A 27,661-nucleotide genomic window follows, 5' to 3' on the forward strand; every position below is an offset into this window, starting at 1 on the left:
TGCTGCCACTTTCTTTACTTCACCTATGAAGATTGACCATGGACAAGGTTTGGGAGAGGCTGCTGGTGTCTGTGAAATGGTAATGCACCATGAGGCATTGTCTGCAGGAGGAAAAGGAAGAAATCTGAAAGAAAACAAATGACTTACCCTTCAGTTTTATTTATTTATTCTTGCTGCTGTGTTAGCATTTGGCATCTACTCTGCACCTCCCTGTAACAGTCTAGCTGAGAATTTAGAATTCACCGTGTGTGTTTGTATGTGTGTGTGTGTTGTTTATGTACCTCTAGATCACTGAAGCACAGCACAAATACATACACAAACAAACTCGTCATGTTGTTGCCTTGGGTAAAAGAAATGTTGCTTATGTGAATTTTTGCTCTGATTTCAAACATGTTGAATGGGCTATCAACTTTAATAAGTAAATGTAATATGCCTGACTACCTGGCTAATGAGAAAATTGCATTTCTACTGCTGCTAGTATTGTAAAGATCTATATTTGATATTGCTCTGAACAATGAACTCAATTCTTGTGTGAAATGTACATCATTATTTTGTCATTAGGTTTCGAATAAAGCAGATGAACATCGTGGGCTCCAGCCCTGCAAGTTGGCCATCCCGTGTAATTCAAACTCTGCAGGCTCCACCAGATGTAGCACCTGCTAGCGTCACAGTGCGAACAGCAAGTGAGACCAGCCTATGGGTTCGCTGGGTGGTAAGTGAAGATACTGTGTAAACACAATGGGAAGAAATTAATAAAATGCAGAATTACAAAATGGAGCAAGAAAGATGCTTTCCATATCAGTCAAAATGACAAAAGTCACATAATCTGAACAAGCCACAACAGTCTGGAGGGTTCTTAGTAGAGGAGTTCTGCTGAAGTGGGCGGAAGTACTACGTGGGATGCCCCAGAAAACAGTTAGAACCACTGCAATGTCTAATTTACACCAATTACTTGGATTCCGAAACTGAGTGCAAATTGATCAAATTTGGAGATGACACCAAACTAGGAGAAGTTTAAACAGAGGAAGCAGCTCAGAAGTTACAAAATGAGTTGAACTGATTATGTAAGTGAGAAGAATAATGGCAAATAGAATTTAATGCAGACAAGTGTAAAGTACTACAAGTAAGAAGGACAAATGGGTGACACACATACTCAAGAATGGTGTTGGAATAGCTAAGGATGAAATTGAAAGAGACCTGAGTCTTGGGGGAATTTTCCCAGCCCTGGGGAGGCGGGTATGGAGGCGGGACTGCTGGGAAAATGGCAGAAACTGGGAGCGGGTACTGACCCCACTCCCAGCCCGCCTCCGTGCCATCTTCCCGGGAGGTGGGTCCTCGAGTCATGCAGGGACCCATCTCCTCGAGGCCGGAAGGGGATTAGAGCCAATTAACTACCTGTTAACGGGCAGTTTTGAGGCTTTTCCCCATTTTACGCCTGTAGTTGTGGGCTTCCCGACGGCTGTGAACCTCGCCAGGGTCAGCGAGGCGAGCAGTGGGTCTGCGGTAGGGGTCGAAATGTCAGCTGTAGAGGTGAGTGATGGGTGCAAGTGTGGACAGCTAAGTATGAGAGGTGAGTGTAAAGTGTTGGAAAAAGTTTCCTTATCTTTGCTTCTTTGTGCAGGCTTCAACCTTTGAGGATCGGAGGTGCCTCATCTCAACGGCAGAGATGACAGAATGGCTGCTGCATTCTCAGATGCAGCAGCCATCTGCTTTCTGCTGAGGAGAGAGGTCTTGGTGAGCCTGTGTGCAAGGGCTCACCTTAGAACAGAGATTGTCAGTGTTTGGCAGCTTCTCAAAGCTGTCAAATGCTGACAATTCATCTGTCAAAAAATTTTCGACAGATGAATCGTCATACGCTGACGTCATCTGTCACCAGCTTTCCCTTAATTGGTCGGTAAGCCCGCAGGCAAGGCTAATCAAGGGAAAATAGCGTGGGTTGGTCAGACGTCGCCGATGGCGGACTGAAACGCGGAAACCAGAAGTCCCGCTTCCAGCACATCTCCATTGAGAAAATCCAGCCCTTAGACTCTATGCTAAACATATTTGACCAATGCCAAGCAGGGCAACTAGACATAGGTTCAAACTAGTACAAGCAGATTTAGGGCTGAAATCAGGAAGTTCTTCACACAAATAGTGATCAATCCATGGAATGGATTTCCATGTAGAGTGTAAAGGTGAAAAACTGGATTCATTTAAGAATTGGTTGGTGTGATGATGGAACTTTAGGATCTTTCTGGAAAGATGAACTAAAGTAAGACGTATGGTCTTCTTTATCCATAAATTATCTTGCATGAGCTTGTGAGTATAGGATAGTTTGTTAAGTTTCACAACATTTTCTATCGACAGTCAATCAGTCATTGATGGGCAATGTACAATGGTAATAACACTTAATAACCAGGGAGTGTCAAGATCCTGGGTTCTTTGTAAAGGTACTGAGGAAAGCAGCTGCTGGTTGAAAGGCCACAATGTTCCTAACTATCAATTATCTAGTAGTTCTGAACACTGTGACAGACCTGTACGATATTTGCTGAGTGGATTGTGCAACAGGAGGTTACCATTGTTAATATTCCAAAAATGAAGTTTACCAAGAAATGGACCTTTTTGTCACAAGTGACAAATGACAGCTGAGTTATTTGCTGCAGCAGCTTATTTTTACTCTTGGCTAGGGAAATTATTGATCCTTTCCCTCTGATTCCCAGAATTATGGTAAAGCCAAGGAAAAAAATGAAGCAATGCTGATTATAGTTGCTCCAGACTCCTCATTGAAACACTTCAGTTTTGGCATGAAGCTCCAATCAGCTTTCAGCTGATTGCCTGGCTGGTGATTAGCCAAGGGCGTCCACTCAAGTATTTCAACAGCACTAAGGCCTCGAGCAAACTTAGTCCTCACAAGACGGTCACAACACATGGCAAAGGTTTATCATCTGGTGTTAGGATAAAGGAAGAATATCCCACCCTCTGTAGAATTCCTAAATTTCTTCAGAAACTGTTAGTAAAAGCCCTAAAGCCATTTGTATCTTGCTCCCTAGAAAGCGTGTTGAGATTTGTTTTAAATCTTGATTACTGTACAGTCAATAGACAAAGACCTGTATCTTTCACTATACCGCACCAGAATTTCCTTACCTTTATAGTTTGCAGCAAGCTTTTCATCTGTAACTTGCAGTTACTCAGAATATGTTCAGTACAGGTTCTCTATACCAATTTTACAGAAGCCTCTGTTCAAAACACAAGGTCAGGAAGTTCCTCAGTGTGTTTTCTGGGTTGAATGGATTTGCTCTCTCAAGCTGTACTAATCACATTTCTAAACCATTTCCCAAGGTTCAATATGGAAACATTTTATTATTTTAACAGATTAATGCATTGTGGTCTGCCTTTGACACAAATCAATTTTTGACACTTCTAAATCTATAGTATTCTGTTTCTTGGGTCTTTTAACAAATTTTGAAACAGTAGGAGATTGCATTTGTTTCATCCTGATGTTTTTTTGAAAGCTAAGAGAAGTTGCACGGGGCAATATAATAGAACTAGCTAAAAAAAAAATGTTAAAACTTACCAACCTGTAGTTGTTGCCGGGGAAAAGTTTCTCTCCTAATGAAGGCATTTTAGTTATAACATTTTTTTTAGGGCAGTTTTTCTTGTTCCTTCTCCAAAGTGTAGTGATCTCCCGGACACAGTGAGTAGAGGAAAATCAGGCTGGGAGAAAAAAAAACACTTGGAAAGGGGCCTGCTCAATTTGCCATAATTTTCCAGCGTTTGCTACATCCTTGCAATCCAGGAACAGGACAATCTGCCCCATTATCTCTTCAATCTCAAGTTTCATTGAGTATTCTCTTCACGGGGATTAGCAACAAAATATCTTTTTTTAAATGAAACAATTTACTAGTTAATTGCAGAAAAAACATGTAATGTACCAGCCTTGGCTCAGAAGCACAATTGTATGTTAATCGGCATGTATCTTTTGATTCTTAATCTGTTTAAAACCTATTTGTTCACAGCCTGTTCCAGAGTCCGAGTATAATGGTAACCCTGAATCGGTTGGATATAGAATTAAATACTGGAGACTGGATGGTCAGGGCACGCCGGTAACTTGGATTGTTAATGATCGTCTGGAGCGGGAGATCACCATCGAGGACCTGGAGGAATGGACTGACTATGTGTTCCAGATCCAGGCTTTTAATGCCATTGGTTCAGGACCTTGGAGCAACCAAGTCCGAGGGCGTACAAGAGAATCAGGTACTGTTGCGAAAAACAGAATTAGGAAGTTATGATGGGGAGGGGAAACAAGAGTGGAACTGTCATCTTCAGGCAAAGCCTATTGGCATTATTACCTCTTTTGTAAAATTTATACCTTTTGGCAAACTTTTGTGCATATTTAGATGAGGAATGTCAGTGCTGGGAAGTGGAATACTTTCCCACTTTTGTGAGCATCAATCGCACTCAGTCAGGTATAGCACAGGCAGATGCAACGTTAAATTTTCTCTTTCTGGCCCAACAGTGGCCCTTAACTGCAGCCTTAGAGCAGCACCTTCTACTGCACCAGTATGATTTTTTTTATCCATTTCCCACGGCAGCCATCCTTATGGCTTGTTTGAGTAATTTTGCTCATCTCTGCCTTCTGAGTAGTTTTTTTGCTGTGGGCTGTCTTTGAGACACTGGGTTGAATCTGCTCAAAGTCTTTTCATTTTGGATGCTTACAGCTGTCGGAGAGACTTACATATGGACTCAGGTCCAGGAGATGAAAGTGATATGCTATGTTGGCTCATCATTGTCTTTTTTTACAATTAGCCTACAAAATTTCCAATCCACATTAAACATAATTTTGTGTTTTTCTGTGCCTTTCCTTTGATATTTTTGTTTAGTGCATTGGTGCTTATAAGGCCCAGCTTATAGGAATTATTCAGGCTGACAATCTGGTGTAAGTGGAGATAAAGTTGTTCACCTACGGTGTTTCAGCAGCTTTGTCATTTCAACTGTGTATGCTAATTCAGATTCCTTGTACTGCTGGGCTCAGTGAGCTGTGTAACTCCTCCAAGCCAGCTCCCCCAATGGTGTCATCACTACTCAGACTTCAAACCAAATATTCAAAAGCATCAGAAATGCACAGAAAACATGAAAGGTGTTTTAAAAAAAATGTTATCACAGTTGTTTTAGAACTGTTCTTTTTCTAATTCGATTGTCCAACGTACTTTCTAAAACCCTGAAAAAGGAGAATCATAGCTTTATTTAATTTCTCTTAACATCGCGGTATAGCAGGTAGAGTCCCACCGAACCACAGACTCGAGTTCTGTAAGAATATTAATAGTGATTTTATGAATATACAGTTCATTGTTGCATATTGTGTATCATCCTAAACATGCATTTTAAAATGTAAAATAAATTCAAATCAATAGGTAGCTGTGCAGCACTGGATTTAGCTAGTAGAAGGTCTGAGTCACAGTCTTGCCTGGCTTTTGTATTTGCATGCCCTTTTTGAGTGAGTTTTACATATTTTGAGCTGGGCCAAAATTGGATGGAGCAATGCATAGCAACAATATGCTGAACCTCAAGGGAAAATCACAATTTTCAGAACAAGCCCTGAGGCAGACTTACTGTCAGCCAGACTTAATGGTAGCTGCAGAACAACCAGCTCAGTCTATGCTGATCAAAGAATGGAGCATGGCAGCAGAATCCTTATAATGCAAGGACAGTTACAAATTGAACATCTTCTGTTTGTCAATAAAATTGTTGGTGTTAAGTAGAGCGTGACTTGAGCAAAAATAAAACAATAAACTTGAGTTTAAAGTCCAATTTAGACACACTTAAATGCACAAACTGTAGTAGGTAAAACATTCTGTAATATTGGAAATGTCAATAACAAAGTTAGAGGGGGAGAACTTTGGTTTATGCTCACCATTTCCCCCAGAGCGGGTTTCTAAGGATACTAAAAGTGAGCTCAGCACCCTCGGAGGAGGGAGGGGCAATAAATAAACCAGGTTCTCACTGCTGATTGCTACCCATGGCACCTGCTAGAAAGTACATGTGTGTGGACATTGAGCAAGGATAGGATCAGGCTTGGATAAGATGTCTTGCATGAACAAACAGCCCACTTACAAGCATTAGCCAACTCCGCACAAGAAGAATGGCTACTAAGTACTGAAGGGCTGCCAACATCTGTGAAACCATACACTAACAAGAGTCGGCACCTTCAGGAGGGGAAGAAGGAATTGGAAAAAAACAATTTTTTAAAAAGTTATTATTACCTGTTTCTGACTACGTACCAACCAAAATTAGAATTAGCAGTAAAATATTGATTGAGACGTCTATATAAGTTCACTTTTTTAAATATCAAATGCCATTTTCTACTTTTACATTTTGATAATGATTGTAAGGGCAGTGGACAGAATACATGACAGAATAATCATACATAGACTCTGGATGCAGTGAGCTTGATGTGCTAAATGGCCTTTTCTTGTTCCAGAGTTGGTTCTTATTCCAGAGTGCTTTCAGTCTCAGAATAGGTGTCAGTCTTGGCTCAGTTGGTAACATTTTGCCTGAGTCAAAAGGATGAGGGTTCATGCCCCACTCCATAGACTTGAGCACATAATCTAGACTGACACTTCAGCGTAGTACTGAGGAAGTGCTGCATTGTCAAATGTGCGTTTTTTGAATGACACGTTAAACTGAGACCCTGTCTGCCCTCTCAGATGGCCATAAAAGATCCCATTCGAAGAAGAGCAGGGGTGTCCTGGCTATCATTTAGCTCTTAACCAACACCACTAAAACAGCTATCTGGTCAGTTTTCTCATTGCTGTGTGTGGGACCTTGCTGTGTGGAAATTGGCTGCTGTGTTTCCCTACATTGCAACAGTGACTACACTTCAAAAGTATTTTGTTGGTTGTGAAATGCTTCGGAACGTACTGAGGTCATGAAAGGCACTACGTAATATAAATGGAAGTTCTTTCTTTAATATTATCGTTGCTTACTTTGATGGTTTGTGACTCCAAATGCCAGAGTTTCTGTGGATGCTCCTTAATTTGGTGAAGCTTGCATATAAACCTCATGCAGTGGTTTCACCTGTACCAAAGTTTGTGGGAAAAAAGTGCCGCCATGATTAAATAAAATTAAAAAAGAATTAGGATGACTGATGAAAGGGAGGCACAAAAGAAGGAAGAACTAAGAACACAGTGCAGAAGAGTATATTTTGCTGAAGTTAACTGACTGCACAGCATTATGTAGCCTGTTAGCTTGCTCTTGACATTTTTTTGAAGCAGGGTGCTGTACCTGCTGTAGTAGTTTTGAGGTCTGGGCAGTACAGCACAAAATAGGACATAAGATGGAGGTCAGTGGAAGAATTAAAGTACCTTGTTAGCACAACTAGGATTAGCTGTTCGTTTTCTAGAGGTTGGGAGCCCTGGTTGATTTTCTCCTATCCCAGAGCACTGAAGCCAATTTGTAGCACCCGCCTGAGATAATTAACTCAGCAATGAGTTATCATGAAGGTACCATTATTTAATTGAGATGGTGGCCAGTTGAATTGTTGCCAAGTGTTTGACAATGCCTTTTTACCTGGTCTCTGATGTACGATAATGCAATGGATTATCTCCTTACTTTAACTCTGCAACTCTCCTGGACAGCTCAGCAGAGATCAGTAATTCTTCATGTGGGGAATTACAGTGTGATTCTGTGCTATCTTGTAGTTAATCAGTAACAACCTTGGGCTATAATCCTAAACTAATTGTAGCACGTTCATGAAATGGTGTTACCACAGGTTAGCTAATAATCTGAGTAGACTCCAAGTTGTACATTGTAGTGTCAGTGTCTAAATTGCCTCAACTGACCAGATAAGAGCATCTGAGGTAAAAATGGTACTATTGAAAATGTACTAATAAGAAGCAAAGCCAAAGCTAGCACTAAGCAACATTTGATACTTTTTATAAACACAATCTCAGAAAAGCCAATTTTAAAATACTTTCATTTTTAATTATTTTTTTAAAACTCCACGACAACACCCACTGACATTATAAGCACTATAAAACGATGAAAACACATTACCTCAATTAAAAAATAATGTATATATAAGCCATTTTTCCATTTGTCACACCAATTTGTACTAGAAAAAACATGATAGTAATATCCAATTACCCAAGTATAAAAGGAAATAAATTGCTTCCGCATTTAAACGCTTCCACTTCAGCATTTAATCAGTGTGGAAACTAAAATATTACCTCAAACAGTAACTTATCACTTATTTAGATGGTTACTACTTTACACAGAGTTTCATTGTTGATTCAACAGGGTAGATTTCGCGCACCCCCCACCCCGGGTGGCCTTTGGACAGCGGGAGGCCCAGTCCATTTTCAAGGCCAAGCCCCATTAGCATCAGGCCAGCGGGCTGCAGGCTGAAATCGAGCGCCCCAGTGCACCCCGCCAACTCCAGCCCAGCCAGCCTCCAGATTGGAATAAGGTGCGGGGACTCAGATATCGGAGGGAGGAGTGCCAAAGTGTCCCAGGCCCAGGCTGATTTTGTGGAGCCCAGGGGAACCACAACAATAGAGTGAAACTTACCTGCCGGCTCCTCTTCAGTCCAGCCACCAGCTGATACTGGGCAGAGTGTGCACAGCGCCCAGTTCAGTCCTAAAATAGCGCCTGGGTCCTGTTGACTTCATAGGATCCTTATTTAAATCAGCTGGGCGTCATCTTCAGGCGGGCGCCTATTCAGAGGGCTCCAGCAAGAGGGAGACCGCCACAGTGGGAACGGGACGGTACATTCTTCCACGCCATTTTCAGGTGCTGCAGTCCCATTTCCACCAGGTGGGAGGCCTCAAAATCCAGCCCTATGTTTCATGTGATGGTAGAATGTATATTTTCAACAGTTCCATGCATTTTATCCAGCTGTGACAATTGCAGACTGCAGTTTAGAATATTTTTCAGCATATTGTCAAGTGATTGGTTCCTATGACTTTAACTGTTACAATTATATTTCTTTCCTTGCTCTTTACTTTCAGTTCCATCAGCCACTCCAGGAAATGTTACAGCGGAGGCTGTGAGTTCCACACAGATCCTGGTCATGTGGGGACCAGTCCCAGAATGTGATCAAAATGGACTTATCCTGGGATACAAGGTACTGGGTACCATTACCTTAAAGATGTACATATGAAAAAGACGGACCAGCTGGTCCATCGAGTCTCCCATTCATCCGTGTTGCTACTAGGAAACACAAACGCCAATGCACCCCACCCACCAGCAGCCATATAATCTCCTGGAAAAGGCAAAAAGAAAACCAAGAAGGAAACATCCTATTTGACCACAAAGGGACCTGCAGTATCCTGATGAAGAAAAGACAGCAAGCATAGATTATAATTCTCTAATTCAGGGCACTCTCCCAGCATTATTATAAAAGCATCATCAAACATGGGCAGAGAGTAACTTCTAAATCAACATTTAAAGAAATGTGGATGCTGAGTCAATTTAAATTTTCAAGACTGAGTTCGGTAGATTTTTGTTAGGTAAGGGTGTCACAGGATATGGCTCAAGGGCAGGTAAATGGAGTTGAGGTACAGATCAGCCATGGTCTAATAGAATGGCTGAACAGGCTCGAGGAGCTGAAATGCCTGCTCCTGTTCCTATGTTCCTAAAATGCCGCTAGTGTGCAGATTGTGGAATGACAGTGGATTAATGCAGTGTTGTTATGTTGCCGTCCGTACTGTGTACCTATGGAGCTCAGCTCATTAGGTTTTAACTCTGCTGCTGCGTAAATAAAACCTAATCCATCCCCGAAGTGACATGGAGTCATGTAGTTAGTATGCATGTTACGATGAATCCAGCATTTTTTTTACATTAAATCTCCCTCAGCCCTTAATCTAAGACTCAACCCAACTTCACACATAAACAGCCATATGCTCCACTGCTGAACTCTGGTTACCTTGTTTGCTCTTTGTGTGTCAGTGGATGAGGTGCTTTTCATCTGTGAGCTCATGAAATGTCCATTATGTAAATGAACCAGGTAAAAACATCTGGTTGATATGCAAATGCTACATACTGTACTTTGTGGCTGTGTAAATGCAGCTGGACACTAGATTGAATCCAATAACATACTACTGTACTTGCTAAGCACTTATTAGTCTCCAAGCCAATCAGGCTAGCTTAAGATGAGACATTTGTACTATTAACTTTTTTGATGTAACTTTCCCTATTTTCTTAACTCTGTCCCTCAAGTTAGCCCTTTGCTGTTATCTGTCAGGAGGCTTCAACACCAGGCAGGGGAAATCACTGTCAATACTGCTCCTTGATCCACCTGCTAACATGTGCACTTCAAAAAGACCCGAATTACTAATTAGTCGATTAAACCTACTTGACCACATCCTCACCAATCTACCTGTCGCAGATGCATCTGTCCATGACAGCATTGGTAGCAGTAACCACCGCACAGTCATTGTGGAGACGAAGTCCCATCTTCACACTGAGGGCACCCACCATTGAGTAGTGTGGCACTACCACCATGCTAAATGGGATAGATTCAGAACAAATCTAGTCTCAAAACTGGGCATCCATGAGGCGCTGTGGGCCATCAGCAGCAGCAGAATTATATTCCACCACAATCTGTAACCTCATGGCCTGGCATATCCCTCACTCTACCGTTACTATCAAGGCAGGGGACCAACCCTGGTTCAATAAGGAGTGTAGAAGAGCATGCCAAGAGCAGCACCAGGCATACCTAAAAATGCGGTGCCAACCTGGGGAAGCTGCAACACAGGACTACATGCATGCTAAAAAGCGTAAGCAGCATGCTATAGACAGGGCTAAGCGATCCCACAATCAACGGATCAGATCAAAGCTCTGCAGTCCTGCCACATCCAGTCATGAATGGTGGTGAACCATTAAACAACTAACTGGAAGAGGTGGCTCCATGAATATCCCCATCCTCAATGATGGTGGAGCCCAGCACATGAGTGCAAAAGACAAGCGTTTGCAACCATCTTCAGCCAGAAGTGCCGAGTAGATGATCTATATCAGCCTCCTCCTGAGGTCCCCACCACCACAGAAGCCAGCCTTCAGCCAATTTGATTAACTCCACGTGATATTAAGAAACGGCTGAGCGCACTGGATACAGCAAAGGCTGTGGGCCCCAACAACATCCCGGCTGTCATGCTGAAGACTTGTGCTCCAGAACTAGCCGCGCCTCTAGCTAAGCTGTTCCAGTACAGCAATAACACTGGCATCTATCTGACAATGTGGAAAACTGCCCAGGTATGTCCTGTCCACAAAAAGCAGGACAAATTCAATCCAGACAATTACTGCCCCATCAGTCTACTCTCAATCATCAGCAAAGTGATTGAAGGTGTCGTCGACAGTGCTATAAAGCAGCACTTACTCACCAATAACCTGCTCACTGATGCCCAGTTTGGGTTCCGCCAGGACCACTTCACTCCAGACCTCATTACAGCCTTGGTCCAAACATGGACAAAAGAGCTGAATTCCAGAGGTGAGGTGAGAGTGACTGCCCTTGACATCAAGGCAGCATTTGACCGAGTGTGGCATGAAGGAGCCCAAGTAAAACTGAAGTCACTGGGAATCGGGGAAAAACTCTCCACTTGCTGGAGTCATACCTTGCACAAAGGAAGATGGTTGTGGTGGTTGGAAGTCAATCATCACAGCCCCAAGGCATCGCTGCAGGAGTTCCTCAGGGCAGTGTCCTAGGCCCAACTATCTTCAGCTGCTTCATGAATGACCTTCCCTCCATCATAAGGTCAGATGTTCGCTGATGACTGCACAGTGTTCAGTGCCATTCACAACTCCTCAGATAATGAAGCAGTCCATGCCCACTTGCAGCAAGACCTGGACCACATTCAGGCTTGGGCTGATAAGTGACAGGTAACATTCGCGCCACACAAGTGCCAGGCAATGACTAGCTCCAAAAAGCGAGCATCTAAGCACTGCCCCTTGACATTGAACGACATTACCAGTGCCGAATCCCCCACCATCAACATCCTGGGGGGGTCACCATTGACCAGAAACTTAACTGGACCAGCCACATAAATACTGTGACAACAAGAACAGGTCAGGGGCTGGGTATTCTGCAGCAAGTGTCTCACCTCCTGACTCCCCATAGCCTTTCCACCATCTACAAGGCACAAGTCAGGAGTGTGATGGAATACTCTCCACTTGCCTGGATGAGTGCAGCTCCAACAACACTCAAGAAGCTCGACACCAGCCAAGACAAAGCAGCCCACTTGATTGGCACCCCATCTGCCACCTTAAACATTCACTCCCTCCACCACCAGCATACCATGTGTACCATCTATAAGATACACTGCAGCAACTTGCCACGGCTTCTTCCGCAGCACTCCCAAATCCGCGACCTCTTCCACGTGGAAGGACAAGGGCAGCAGACGCATTGGAACACCACCACCTCCAAGTTCCCCTCCAAGTCACACACCATCCTGACTTGGATATAAATGGCCATTTCTTTATCATCGCTGGCTAAAAATCCTGGAACTCCCTCCCTAACAGCACTGTGGAAGTATCTTCACCACACAGACTGCAGCGGTTCAAGAAGGCGGCTCACCACCACCTTCTCAAGGGCAACTAGGGATGGGCAATAAATGCTGGCCTTGCCAGCGACACCCACATTCCATGAACAAATTAAAAAAAAATAAACAATAACTTATAAATTCTGATGTGGAAAAAAATGGAGGGTTCTGGTCAAATTTGTGCAGTTTAATTTGTTTCAAGCCTTTAGCTACACAAAGATTTGAGCCACAAATATTTTAACCTCTGCATTATCTTGTGCTTTGCAGGGAATTAAAATGTGGATTAGTAATCCAGCTATTTTTTTCTGAAGACAGCATCATATCGCTTAAGAAATGAAAAAAACCTTCATTACCATATGACTCAAAGGCCTAGAAATTCGGTGGGCTGCGCCACCAGTTAGCGCCTAAAGAGGGCACTCAGTGGCTTTAGCGCCACTGGCCACGCCTCCCGCAATATTTAGCGGGGCGCTAATGGCGGCATTAGCCTGTTGCGCTGCTCCGCCACCGATGACGTCATCGGTGTGCACAGTGCCCCGCTACCGCCCCGATCACGATATTTGTTAGCGCCCGCCTCTGTAACGCTGGTCGCAAATCGCGCCCGGTTCACGGGGCCGACCTGTGGCGGCAGTGGCGCAAATAAAGGTGGAGGTGCGGGGCGGCCATTTTTTTCGGTGGCCGCCTGCTAGCACCTCCGTCCCCGGCCTCCTGATTCCCTCCCCCCCCCCCCCCCCCCCCCGGGCAGTGCCGGCTGTGTCCCGAGAGCCCAGCACTTCTCCTCGGTGCCGGGCTCTTTTGCCGGCACTCGCAATCGCTCATCGTGCTGGTGCAGGCCCCTCCCCCTTAAGGGCAGGGAGGCCCACGCTGCGGCACTTTGCGCTGCGATATTCAGTTTCAGCGCCCTAAGAGGGACGCGGGGCGCCTCGAGCAGCGCCCCGAGTCCCTCTTGGGGCGTTCAAGATGAATTTCCGGCGGGCGCAACTGCTCCGATCGTAGCGGTAATTCCGACGCCCAGACGAGCTAGGCACCCCGTTTGCGGCTCCACCGAATTTCTCCCCCAAAGAGTTAAAAACAATCTAGGTGGCTAAATAGAGGATATGCTGCAGAGAATGATTAAATTATTTTGTTTCTGTAACTGAGTTATGGGCTGTCTCGTGAGTGGTAATTAAAATCATATTTCACTGCCTTTCATAGCCTATTCTATTTATAATCGTCATGTATGGTTTTATAAACACATAATTTTTAGTAGTGGTTTAATTTAATTAATTAATTTATTTTTATTTGTTCTCGGGATGCGGATGATTCTGCCATGGCTGTATTTATTGCGTTTCCCTAGTTACCCTGAGTTGGGGGTGGTTGACCTACCGCTCATGGAGGAACGGCAATATATGTCCAAGTGAAGCTTGTGTGTGACTTGGAGGGGACTTGGAGGGGACTTGGAGGTGCTGGCATGTCATTGCTGCTGTTGTCCTTCATAGTGGTAGGGGTCATGGGGGTGGGTGGCGGGGGGTAGGTGGGAGGTGCTATCGAAGTAACCTTGGTGAGTTTCTGCATTGCAATCTGTAGATCATACATACTGCAGCCACAGAACGCCGGTAATGAAGGTGGTGGGCATCGAGTCCATGGCAGGAGTGTGATCAAACGAGTTTCTCTCTCCTGGATGTTGTCCAGCCTCTTGAGTGTTGCTGCGGCTGCATCCATCCAGACAAGTGGTGATTGTTTTATCACAGTCCTGACTTGAGCTTTGTAAGACAATGGAGGGGCTTGGAGGGGCCAGAAAGTGAGCCACTCATCACTGAGTTCCTAGCTGCTGCCCTGTTCATGTAGCTACAGTGTTAACATGGCTAGTCCAGTTAAACCTTTGTTCAGTGACCCCCCAAGTAGTTGATAGTGGGGGACACCCAAATGTTGGTGACTGTAGGGTAAAGTTTCCACTACTTGCCCCATCAGTGAAAGTCCTCTCTTAATGAAAAGTATCCATTCACTGAATCAGAAGAATAGATGACTTTGAAATGCGCAATTTCTGAGATTTCCTTAATGGGTTCATTCAGACAAAAACAGGCATTCTCCCATTGTTTTGTTAAAAAAGGAAGTTTGTAGTGTATGTACCTTTAAGAGCCCCTGTGTACTGTAATACCGGTAGTGACCACTCGGGTATATAAGCCTGTATAGCGTCTTGTATCTTTTAGTTCACCTCCAGACTTTGTTCAGTAAACACCTGTTAAACCAACTCCTGCATTTCGTGTCTCCATTAACACACGGATACAACAGTGGCGACGAATTGGAAATGGACTTACCTGCAATTCGGCAGCACCTCAAGGAGATTGATTCCTCAGACGAAGGTCGAAGAAAAAAAACTAAAAAAAAAACTGTGGTTTCACCAGCTAGCCGGGCTGGTGGCAGGTACTGCACTAATCCTTCCTGGGTGGCGGGCTGGGGCTCGATCGGGTGGCTCTGCAGCGGGGCCGAGCAGCGAGTCGGAAGGCGGAGGCAAACAGAGGCGGAGGGTGGAGCACTCGGGAGACGGCCGGCGCTGCAAAGCAGGTCGGTGTTCGGACCAAGCAGAGGGAGGGAAAAGTCCCAGAGAGTCCGGCGGGAACGAGTCTCCAACTATTAAAAATATCTGTGTAAATAAAAACCGCGGAGAACAGCGTTGTCAGCGGCGGGAAAGCGCGGGAGGCGCCATTATTTCTCGGCAGGGAAGAAAGGAAAGCGCGGGAGGCGCCATTTTTGATTTTCAGGATGCCTAAGACTGGCAATATTACTGCTTTCGATAGTAATATAGAGGATTGGACCACATATGTGGAAAGAGTGGAGGTATATTGCACAGCGACTGAAGTAGAGGATGAGAAAAAGGCATCGGTACTTCTAAATCTGATGGGCGCAAGGACATACGGGCTGTTACGAAACTTAATCACTCCAGCCAAACCGATGGACAAGAATTTTAAGGAGATTGTTGATACCCTACAGGAGCACTTAAACCCAACACCGCTGCTGATAGCGGAACGATTCAAATTCTTCAGGAGGAATCAGCACAAGAATGAAAGTAACGCTGATTACCTCACCGAATTAAGAAATCTGTCAAAGCACTGCCAATTCGGGGCAGGACTGGCAGATTCTCTACGAGACAAATTCGTCTGCGGTCTCCTAAGTGAAGGAACACAGAAAAGGCTACTTTCTGAGAAAGATTTGACACTGGACAAGGCTTTCAGTATGGCTGTATCATACGAAGCAGTAGCAAGAGGAGCTGCAGAGATACAGCAAAAGCCACAGGACTTCGGCACCCATGAAATGACACGGGGTTTTGAGAGATGTTATCGCTGCGGCAGATCCACCCATGACCAGAGGGACTGCTGGTTCAAGGACAAAGCATGCAGGCAATGCGGAAAGATGGGACACATTGCACGTGTATGCCGATCTGGAAACAAAAAATCTACTGACAGAAAAAAAATCAATAAGGAAAAGTACAGAAAGGTACAAATGATGACGGACAGTAGCTCCGAAGACCAGAAGAGCGATAGCGACTCCGGAAACAAGAGACTAAGCTGTCTCAAATTACATAATGTAATTGCCAAAGAAGATTACCAGACCATTTGGGTTACCCTCACGATAGCGGGGTCCCCAGTTAAAATGGAGCTAGATACAGGATCAGCTCTGACCGTCATAAGTCGACGGGATTACGAGCGGCTATTTCCGCATATACCTTTGAAAGACACATCCATTATCTTGAAGACATATACGGGGCAGAAAGTATACCCCAGAGGGAAAATAAGGGTGCCTGTTGTATACAACGGCAAGGAAATACAGAAGTTGTATTTATACGTTCTGCAAGATGGTGGTCCACCGCTGTTGGGACGTGAATGGATCAGGAAGATACGTTTAGACTGGCACTCCATTCAGGCACTGACGGTGACCAGTAAGAAAAAAAATGATGATGACGGCATACCTGAACGATTAAAAGACATCTTGGCCAACGCCAAAGAAGTGTTTCAACAGGAACTAGGAACCTTGAAAGGCGTCACCGCCTCAATAAAAGTGGAAGATGCGGCAATTCCCAAGTTTTTTAAGGCAAGGCCGGTGCTATACGCAATTCGTCCAGCAGTCGAGGCAGAGCTGGAGAATTTGGAAAAGGCAGGCGTGTTATCCAAGGTAGATTGGAGTGAGTGGGCAACACCCATCGTCCCGGTCATGAAGAAAACGTTGAATAATGATAAATCTGAAGAACAGAGAAAATTTGCATCTGTGGGGACTTCAAGGTGACTGTAAACCCGGTCCTTCACACGGTACAGTATCCTCTTCCGAGGATAGAAGATATTTTCGCCTCACTATCCGGAGGGAAACGTTTCACCAAAATTGACTTGGCACAGGCATATCTACAGATGGAGGTTGAGGAGGCCTCTAAAAAGTATCTCATGATAAACACACACAAAGGCCTGTACCAGTACAATCGACTGGTTTTCGGAGTAGCATCAGCTCCAGCTATCTGGCAAAGAGCTATGGAGCAAGTCCTGCAAGGGATTCCGCGGAGGGACTCAATGCTACCTAGACGACATCCTTGTAACAGGAGAAAACGACAACGAGCACCTTGCCAATCTGGAGCAGGTGCTCACTAGGCTGAGAGAACGGGGCCTACGAGCAAATCGCCCCAAGTGCGAATTTTTCCAGAAACAAATATATTGTGGCCATATAATTAACGAAGAAGGGTTGCATAAGTCACCTGAAAAAATTGAAGCGGTCATAAAAGCCCCAGCACCTGAAAATGTCTCACAATTAATGTCGTTCCTGGGATTGATAAATTACTATCATAAATTTTTACCGAACTTGTCAACTGTTCTGCACCCTCTTAATGCACTGCTACAAACGGGAGTAATTTGGAAATGGAGCGAAGACTGTAAACGTGCCTTCCATAAATGCAAAGGCTTGATCACGTCCAAGGAAGTGTTGGCTCATTACAACCCATCACTGCCAATCAGACTGGCGTGCGATGCATCCCCTTACGGCGTAGGAGCGGTATTATCGCATAGATTCCCTGATGGCTCGGAGCAGCCGATAGCTTTTGCGTCACGCTCATTGAACTCAGCTGAGCGTAACTATGCCCAGATCGACAGGGAAGCACTCAGCCTGGTGTGGGGAGTGAAGAAATTCAACCATTACCTACACGGACAAAAATTTACCTTGTTGACTGACCATCAACCCCTCGTCTCCATATTCAACCCTAAAAAGGGCGTTCCCATTATGACAGCGCAAAGGCTATAGAGGTGGTCCCTTTTCCTAGGGGCACACCAATATGACATAGAATACAAAGGATCAAAACAGCATGGGAATGCTGACGGTTTATCGCGCCTACCGTTGCCAACGGTAGAAGAGGCACCTACAGTGGACCCAGTAGAGATGTTCCACTCAACCATAGTGGAATGTCTACCAGTAACAAATTCTACCATTGAAAAGGAAACGAGAAATGACCCGACTCTCTCACGAGTCTACGATTTAACGGTGAAGGGATGGCCAGTACATGGCGAACCACTGTTGCCAGCATTCTCGCAAAGAAGAGAACAGCTGTCAGTGTGCCGAGGAACCTTGATGTGTGGATCCAGAGTGGTGATTCCACCCAAACTCCAGGATAAAGTGCTAAAGGAGCTTCACGAGGGGCATCTGGGTGGAGTGAAAATGAAGAACCTAGCCAGAGCGTTTGTGTGGTGGCCAGGTATCGATGGAGACGTCGAAGAAATGACCAAGAGCTGTCTAGGATGCCAGAAGGTCCAAAACGTCCCACCACAAGCCCCTCTACATCCATGGGAGTGGCCCTCATCTCCATGGCAAAGGGTACATATCGACTTTGCTGGTCCATTTATGGACTCAATATTCTTAATCGCGGTCGTTGCACACTCCAAGTGGCCGGAGGTAATAAAGATGTCCTCCACCACCACGGAAAAAAACATCACAGTATTAAGGACCATATTTGCCAGAAATGGGCTACCTGAACAGATCTGTTCTGATAATGGACCGCAATTTGTGTCCAAAGAATTCAGGAAGTTCTTAAAAAAACAATGGGGTTACGCACTACACGTCCGCCCCATACCATCCCGCCACCAATGGATTAGCTGAAAGGTTTGTCCAGACCTTCAAGAAGGCCATAAAGGCCATGGGTAATGAAGACATAAATCTACAACATAAGGTAGATAACTTCTTGTTTGCGTACAGGAATGCAACACGTGGTTACAAACCAAACTCCCGCCATCATGATTTTCAATAGAAGACTAAGATGCCGGCTGGATTTGATCAAGCCAAACATCAGAAGGGACATAGAGAACCGGCAATTTCAAGGCATGAATGAAAGGCCAACTAGAACCTTCCAGATAGGTCAACAAGTTTTGGCCCGGGACTACCGTACCGAGAAATGGCAGCCTGGAACTATTTGCACACGACTAGGACCGCTGATGTATACCGTGGACATTGGTGAAAGCATAATAAGGCGGCATGCTGACCAGATCATAGAGTCATCCGAAAAGGGACAACCTACACCACAACTCTATACGCCTAATGATGAAGCAGAGATACCCATAGTATCCACCTCCGATCCGGTGATACTGGAACCAGATGAACCCGACACTGGCATTCAAGCCGAATCAACCTTGCCAAAAGAACCTACTACACCACCGAAAACTACTACACCACCGAGGCGTTATCCGGACCGAGTCAGGAAGCCTCCAGAGAGACTGACTTATAATTGATTAACTGCAGCAAATGTGTAGATTATTGTTCTTGTAAACATGTTAATTAATGATTACTTAAAATGTTATGTACTAATTATCTAAAAGGGGAGGAATTGTAGTGTATGTATCTTAAGAGCCCCTGTGTACTGTAATACCGGTAGTGACCACTCGGGTATATAAGCCTTTATAGTGTCTTGTATCTTTTAGTTCACCTCCAGACTTTGTTCAGTAAACACCTGTTAAACCAACTCCTGCATTCCGTGTCTCCATTAACACACGGATACAACAAAGTTGACCTTCAGTGTGCTTCAACATCAATCCCAGAATAGCAGCCCCAGTGTAAATTTATGCATTGCCCATACCAGCCCTCATAAGAATATCAGAATTTTTAAGAACAGGAAAAGGCCATTACAAGTCAGGCTTGGATGAAGAAAGCCCCTTAGCCCATTTGACCTCATTCTTCCAAAATACCAATCCTATAATGAACAAATTAACTTGTACTTATCACATCCTCAGACATCCCAAAGTGCATTACAGCCAGTGAATTCGTTTTGATGTGTAGCCACTGTTGTGTAGGCAAATGCAGCAGCCAATTTTTGCAAAGCAAGATCTCCCAAACAGCAATGAGTTGATGACCAGTTATTCTATTTTTTGGTATTAGTGGTGGGATGATTAATGTTGCGCAGGACACCCGGAGGATTCACCTGCTCTTCTTTGAATAGTGCGATGGGATCTTTTACATTTGCTTGAACTGATAGATGGGACCTTAGTTTAACATCTCATCTGAAAGAAGGCATCTCTGACAGTTCAGTGCAGTACTGAGAAGAGCTGCATTATCAGCGTACATTATGTGCTTAAATTCTTGGAGTGAAGCTTGAACCCTCAACCTTCTGATTTAGAGGCAACATTACAGCATATAGCTGAGTCCAGCTGTACTAAATTCTCTCTATACCCCTATTCCCCCCATGAACTTATTTCTAATACTCAGTACTATGCAGTTGCCTCTATTGAACTTAATTTGCCACTGATCAGCCCATGTGCAAACCCTGTCAAGCTGTCTCGATCAGATGTTGGCTGCTTAATCATAATTTTAGGTTGCATAGATCATCATCCTTGTGTTTTCCAGTTTAGTATCAGTATGTAGTGAATTGTGGGCAAATTTGTGTAACAAGCTATAAATTGATTTTATGCAGAGTGCATACAAAAAGATTTTCATCTCAAAAGTTTGAGTAGGATTAAAACACAGATTCCAGAAAAGAAAAACAATTTCCTTTTTAATTGATGTTTTATTTCAAGAATCTTATGATTGAAGAGAAGTTGTTTGGTTTTGTAAATTTCTCTGATTCTACTTAACATTGTTTAGCATTAAAACCTTAATTTTTTCAGTGTTATTTCAGAAAAGATGTGCATATTTTGTGAGATGAAATAGACCTTTCACTCAAAGTTAAATATGCATGGAGTAATAAAAATGTAGTTTCACTGCTGTAGATGATTAAACTATATATATGTACTGTCCTAGATCCTGTACCAAGAGAGAGATTCTGAATCAGGTACTCACACGCATCTAGTGAAAGGAAACTTTACACAGTCTGTTGTCCTGAATGGTCTGAGGAAATACGGTCAATATGAGATACAAGTTTTGGCATTTACCAGGATTGGGGATGGAGTGCCAAGTTCACCAGTGCTAATGGAGAGGACAAAAGATGATGGTAAGTTCTGAGATAAAGTATTTATTTACCTAGTGCTTTTTATTATAGATGCCTTGGTTAGATGAGGGAGAACCATGTTATTCTGTTGATGCCCTTTATCACCTTGACCAGTTAAATGTTCAGTGGCGTGTTCCTCGGGTGGTAAGTTATCTCACTGGAAAGTTGTTTGAAAATTACTATTTGAGGCTCCTTAGATGACTCGGTTGATCCCGTGAGTACTGATCCATACAGACCAGGAACACCCCAAATTTGTGGTCAGAATGCTACACCTAGGCTCAGTACTTTTGGGTTGGGAAGAGAAAATAAGCCAAGATTCTTGTTTTTGATTACTGTTCAGGGACCATTACTGGAAATACACATAGGTGAGTGTTGGACGAGGACAGACTTGAGCTTGGCTGTAATGCTCCTGTGGCTGAATGGTCAGCCAGCACTTGCTATGAAGGCTACCACTTTACAAATGACCACTTGGGAAGATACAGAGGGTGCTGAGCACTCATGGAACTGGCTAACACCTTTTGGGAAGCCAGGAGAGGAAAAGAAAATCCTGCTATTTGCCATATAATGTTATTCTCTTTCAATAGCAGGCATCATTCCCTAACCAATCCTCAGCCTCGGGTATGTGTCTCACACTGACCGCAGCTGAGAAGGAGCTGTGGGCACTATCACATCAGTAGCAAAGTCTATTGGTGCACTGCCACAAATTGTTCATCTTTCAGGAAGTGTTTTTATTGATATGTTCATTCATGGAATGCCTCACCATTGGGAAATGTCAGCACAAAAATATGTTTATGCTGGTGTAATAATTCTAACTTACACGTACTCTGTAAGGCTTGCGCATATCACAAAATGTGTCCTACCCACAGCATGAATGTAGCACACTCATGTTTCAAAAATGAATTTTTGGTTCTTTTGCTTAAATTATAAATTTAGGAATCCCAAAATTTCCAAGCCTGTGTTTGCTGGAGCCTTGGTATTTATTAGTACATGGGAGATGTTTATTGTCAAGTATATTTAGGGAATCTTGCATTTGTGGCTGCTATACTACATGTTTGAGATTTTTAGTTTGAGAGACAGCTTTACTGCATCTTAAAGTGAGTTAGAGGAATTAAATTGCTAAATAAAGATTCTTACTTTGGAGAACTGATGTTACGCACTCAGGCACTAACTAGAATGTGGTGTCGACATCTAGGTTTTTTCCATGTTTTTTTGCCAGAACCCAATTTTCTCCTCTTCCCCTCTTCTCTCTTGAAAGTCTTGACTGTTGGCTAGGGTACGGTTCAATAGGCATGGGACACCCTCTGGTATCTCACCCAAGTGCCCATTAATTGTTTGGGCTTCAACAATGAATGCCAGTAGGCTCTTTGATCATGGGGCATCAAGCTGTCCCTAATCCTATGTGCATCTGACAACCACATGCAGATTCAGCAGGGTCACTGGATGACAATCAGAAGCAAGAACTCTGGCCAATTTTCCCTCCTTAACATATGGAACTGAAGCCAATTGCAGTCATACGAACATAAGAAATGGGAGCAGGAGTAGGCCATTCGGCCCCTCGAGCCTGCTCCGCCATTTAATGAGATCATGGCTGATCATCCAAATTCAGTACCCTGTCCATGCTTTCTCCCCATATCCCTTGATCCCTTTAGCCTTAAGAAATATATCTAACTCCTTCTTGAATATATTTAATGAATTGGCCTCAACTGTCTTCTGTGGTAGAGAATTCCACAGGTTCACCACTCTCTGGGTGAAGAAATTCCTCCTCATCTCAGTCCTAAATGGCTTATCCCTTATCCTTAGACTGTGACCCCTGGTTCTGGACTCCCCGGCCATCGGGAACAGCCTTCCTGCATCTAGTCTGTCTAGTCCTGTTAGAATTTTATAAGTTTCAATGAGATCCCCTCTCATTCTTCTAAACGTCAGCGAATATAAGCCTAATCGACCCAATCTCTCTCCATACGTCATTCCTGCCACCCGAGGTACCAGTCTAGTGAATCTTTGCTGCACTCCCTCCATGGCAAGAACATCCTTCCTCAGATTTTCCCACATATATTCCATCTGCCAGATTTTTGCTCACTCACTTAACCTATCTATATCCCTTTGCAGACTCTTTGTGTCCTCCTCACAACTTGCTTTCCCACCTATCTTTGTATCGTCAGCAAATTTGGCTACATTACACTCGGTCCCTTCATCCAAATCATTAATATAGATTGTAAATAGTTGAGACCCCAGCACTGATCCCTGTGGCACCCAACTAGTTACAGTTTGCCAATCTGAAAATGACCCATTTATCCCAATTCTGTTTTCTGTTCGTTAGCCAATCCTCTATTCATGCTAATATATTACCCCAACCCCTTGTGCAGTAACCTTTTATGTGGCACCTTATCGAATGCCTTCTGGAAATCCAAATACACTACATCTACTAGTTCCCCTTTATCCACCCTGCTCGTTACATCCTCAAAGAACTCTAGCAAATTTGTCAAACATGATTTCCCTTTTATAAAACCATGCTGACTCTGCTTGATTGTATTATGATTTTCTAAATGCCGTGCTGCTACTTCAATAATGGACTCCAGCATTTTCCCAATGACAGATGTTAGGCTAACTGGCCTATAGTTTCCTGCTTTCTGTCTCCCTCCTTTCTTGAATAGGGGCATTACATTTGTGGTTTTCCAATCCGCTGGTACCTCTCCAGAATCCAGGGAATTTTGGTAGATTACAACCAATGCTTCCACTATCTCTACAGCCACTTTTAAGACCCTAGGATGCAGGCTGGATGAGTGCAGCTCCAACAACACTCAAGAAGCTCAACACCATCCAGAACAAAGCAGCCCGCGTGGTTGGCACCCCATCCACCACCTTAAACATTCACTCCCTCCACGTGTACCGTGGCTGCAGTGTATACCATCTACAAGATGCACTGCAGCAACTTGCCAAGGCTTCTTCGGCAGCACCTCCCAAACCCTCGACCTCTTCCACCTAAAAGGACAAGGGCAGCAGGCGCATGGGAACACCACCACCTCCAAGTTCTCCTCCAAGTCACACACCATCCTGACTTAGAAGTATATCGCCAATCCTTCATCGTCGCTGGGTCAAAATCCTGGAACTCCCTCCCTAACAGTACTGTGGGAGTACCTTCACCACATGGACTGCAGCGGTTCAAGAAGGCGGCTTACCACCACCTTCTCAAGGGTAATTAGGGATGGGCAATAAATGCTGGCCTTGCCAGCAACGCCCACATCTCATAAAACAAATTTTTTTAATGTTTTAAAAGGCCATCAGGTCCAGGGGACTTGTCCACCTTTAGTCCCATTAGTTTGCCTAGTACTTTTTCTCTAGTGATAGTAATAGTTTTTAAGTTCCTCCCTCCCCATAGCCTCTTGATTATTATTATTGGGATGCTTTTAGTGTCTTCTACTGTGAAGACAGATACAAAATATTTGTTCAAAGTCTCTGCCATTTTTCCCTGTTTCCCATTATTAATTCCCCAGTCTCATCCTCTAAAGAACCAATGTTTACTTTAGCTACTCTCTTTTTATATACCTGTAGAACTCTTACTGTCTGTTTTTATATTTCTTGCTAGTTTACTCTCATAATCTATCATCTGCCTCTATTATTTTTTTAGTCGTCCTTTGCTGGTTTCTAAAATTTTTCCAAACCTCTGGCCTACCACTAATCTTCACAACATTGTATGCATTTGTTTTCAATTTGATACCATCCTTAACTTCCTTAGTTAGCCACGGATGGTTCATCCTTCTCTTAGAGTCGTTCTTTCTCACTGGAATATATCTTTGCTGAGAGTTATGAAATATCTCCTTAAATGTCTGCCAGTGCTTATCTACCGTCTTGCCCTTTAATCTATTTTCCCAGTCCACTTTAGCCAACTCTGTCTTCATACCTTTATAATTGTCTTTATTTAAGTTCAGGACACTAGTTTGAGACCCAAGTTTCTCACCCTCAAACTGAATTTGAAATTCTAACATGCTATGACCACTCTTCCCTAGAGGATCATTAATTAATCCTATCTCATTACACAATACCAGATCTAAAATAGCCTTCTCCCTGGTTGGTTCCACAATGTATTGTTCTAAGAAAATATCCCAAATACACTCTATGAACTCGTCCTCAAGGCTACCTTTGCCAATTTGATTTGTCCAATCTATATGAAGATTAAAATCGCCCATGATTATTGCAGTACCTTTCTTAGAAGCCTCCATTATTTCTTGATTTATACTCTGTCCTACAGTGTAGCCACTGTTAGGGGGCCTATAGACTACTCCCACCAGTGACTTCTTTCCATTATTAGTTCTTATCTCCACCCAAACTGATTTTACATCTTGATCTTCTGAGCCAATATCATTTCTCACTACTGCCCTGATCTCATCCTTTATTAACAGATCTACCCCACCTCCTTTTCCTTTCTGCCTATCCTTCCAAAATGTCAAATACCCTTGAATATTCAGTTCCCAGCCTTGGTCACCTTGCAACCACGTCTCTGTAATGGCTGTCAAAGCGTACCCATTTATTTCTATTTGTGCCGTCAACTCATCTATCTTGTTACGAATGCTGCATGCATTCAGATAAAGAGCTTTCAATTTTGTCTTTATACCATTTTTCCCTACCCTGACTCTACTTTCTGGTGCACTCTTACATTTATACGCTTTGTCCCTTCCTGTCACACTCTGGTTATCATTACCCCTATGCTACCCTGCACTATTGCCTTCTCCATTCTCTTTGACTTTTTAAATTTCCCCTCACCGGAGCCCTCCCCCCCCACTATTTAGTTTAGACCCCTGTCTATAGCCCTAGTTATTCGATTCGCCAGGACACTGGTCCCAGCATGGTTCAAGTGAAGCCCGTTCCAACGGAACAGCTCCCTCTTTCCCCAGTGCTGGTGCCAGTGCCCCATGAATGGAAACCCATTTCTCCCACACCAATCTTTGAGCCACTCATTCATCTCTCTGATCTTATTTACCCTATGCCAATTTGCTTGTGGCTCACGTAGTAATCCAGAAATTATTACCTTTGTGGTTCTGCTTTTTAATTTAGGCCCTAGCTGCTCATACTCCCTCAGCAGAACCTCTTTCTTTGTCCTACCTATGTCGTTGGTACCCACGTGGACCATGACAACTGGATCTTCCCACTCCAAGTTCCTCTCTTAACGCAGTACTCTAGATGGGGTCTGACCAAGACTCTGTACAACTGAAGCATCACTTCCTCACTTTTGTATTCCAGCCCCCGTGAGATAAAGGCCAACATTCCATTATGCTTTTTGATAATTTATTTGTAGCTATCCACTAGTTTTAGTGATTTGTGTACATGGACACGTAAATCCCTTTGCTTCTCCACAGCTCCTAGCCTCTCATCATCGAGAAAATGTTCCGATTTGTCTTTCTCAGATCCAAAGAATAATACCATTTAGCTTATATTACCACTGTTTCCCAGTCTCTTATTCACGTTAAATGACATCTGCTACTCTTCAGTCCAAGTCTCTGGTCTATACAGATCCTTCAGTATTTGATGAGTCTTTCCTGCTTATTTGCAGTCCCTCCCAGTTTGGTAACATCGGCAAACTTGTAGTTTTATTTCTGTTCGCAAGCCAATTTATTTAAATAACAACGGCTCCAGCATTAACACCTGTTTTCTATCAAAAGTTTCAAATACATTGCATACTTTGGTTTACAATTACATTGTGTCGTTAATTTAATAGTTTGGGAATATATGTTGGCACAATGTCATGTATGTAACAAGTGACTTGGCAAGGAAATGTTTGTTGAAATATAAGAATGGTTGTTCTTAACTGTGTGAATAGCAAAGAGGAATCTTAAAGTTAATGTGTGGAACTGGGAGACTATCCAAGAGCCTTGTTGAGTAAGACTGAGAGTGAGAGTATTTCACCAATTTAAAATAATTGTTAACATATAAACCATGGTCTGATTGGCACAAGCAGGCAGTAGATTAATGCTAGTTTAATTTTTTTAACTATGTATAATCATATATTGGAAGGAAGCTGTGAATATACAAATCAAACGTGGATCCTTATTGATTGTTGAACACCCATGAGATTTGAAGCTACTATTTGGTGCATTAAAACTTGGTATTAATTTAGCATTGTTGCAGTAATTAAATCATGTTGGATTATACAGGAAGAAGTTGCTGATATGTTCCAATTTTTTTTTTGGTTTAGCTTCTGCTGACCTGAGTCTTGAATGCTCAGAGAAGAAAATACTTTTTTTTTCGCAGTGTCTTCAAAGGGTCATTATACACAAAGTTGTTTGATAAAAATCAGTGATAGCATAAAATTCAGATGCAGATGAAGCTTTGAAATTGGTGTTTAAAAACTGACACTTTAAAGTCTGCCCAGTGGCTTGGAATCAACCAGCTGTTTGTGGTAGTCAGGTTCACATCTGGCAAGCGTTCCACCAGGATTTTTTGATCTCAACTAGAGCATTCTGGGGAGGCATAAGACGTACATAAGAGCATAAGAAATAACAGCAGGAGTAGGCCATACGGCCCCTCGAGCCTGCTCCGCCATTCAATAAGATCATGGCTGATCATTGACCTCAACTCCATGGCCACCTTATCCAAACAGTTACAACTTTGGTCCATTTAGGCCACAGCCAGCCGTGTTACAGGTGTTTGTGTCTGAACTTGCACAGGAGAAGTAAATAATTGAGATAGAAACATATGACAAGTGTTAAAAATTAAAAGGTCATATGGATATTTTCAATTCTCA

General features: G+C 43.5%; 1 protein-coding gene across 2 annotated transcripts in view; it reads left to right on the forward strand.

The window, feature by feature from the left end:
- Nucleotides 1-27,661, forward strand: part of sdk1a (sidekick cell adhesion molecule 1a) — an 897,759-nt gene that overhangs the window by 742,688 nt on the left and 127,410 nt on the right. For both annotated transcript variants that reach the window (XM_086000285.1, XM_086000286.1), the window contains 4 exons: nucleotides 562-712; nucleotides 3,996-4,233; nucleotides 8,985-9,100; nucleotides 20,739-20,928. In XM_086000285.1, coding sequence (XP_085856411.1) covers nucleotides 562-712; nucleotides 3,996-4,233; nucleotides 8,985-9,100; nucleotides 20,739-20,928 — 695 coding nt within the window. The remainder of the gene's footprint in view (nucleotides 1-561; nucleotides 713-3,995; nucleotides 4,234-8,984; nucleotides 9,101-20,738; nucleotides 20,929-27,661) is intronic.

This window comes from Somniosus microcephalus, chromosome 11 (genome assembly GCF_052327205.1).
Source record: "Somniosus microcephalus isolate GS21.2 chromosome 11, FLI_Smic_1.0, whole genome shotgun sequence".
Classification (NCBI taxonomy): Eukaryota; Metazoa; Chordata; class Chondrichthyes; order Squaliformes; family Somniosidae; genus Somniosus; species Somniosus microcephalus.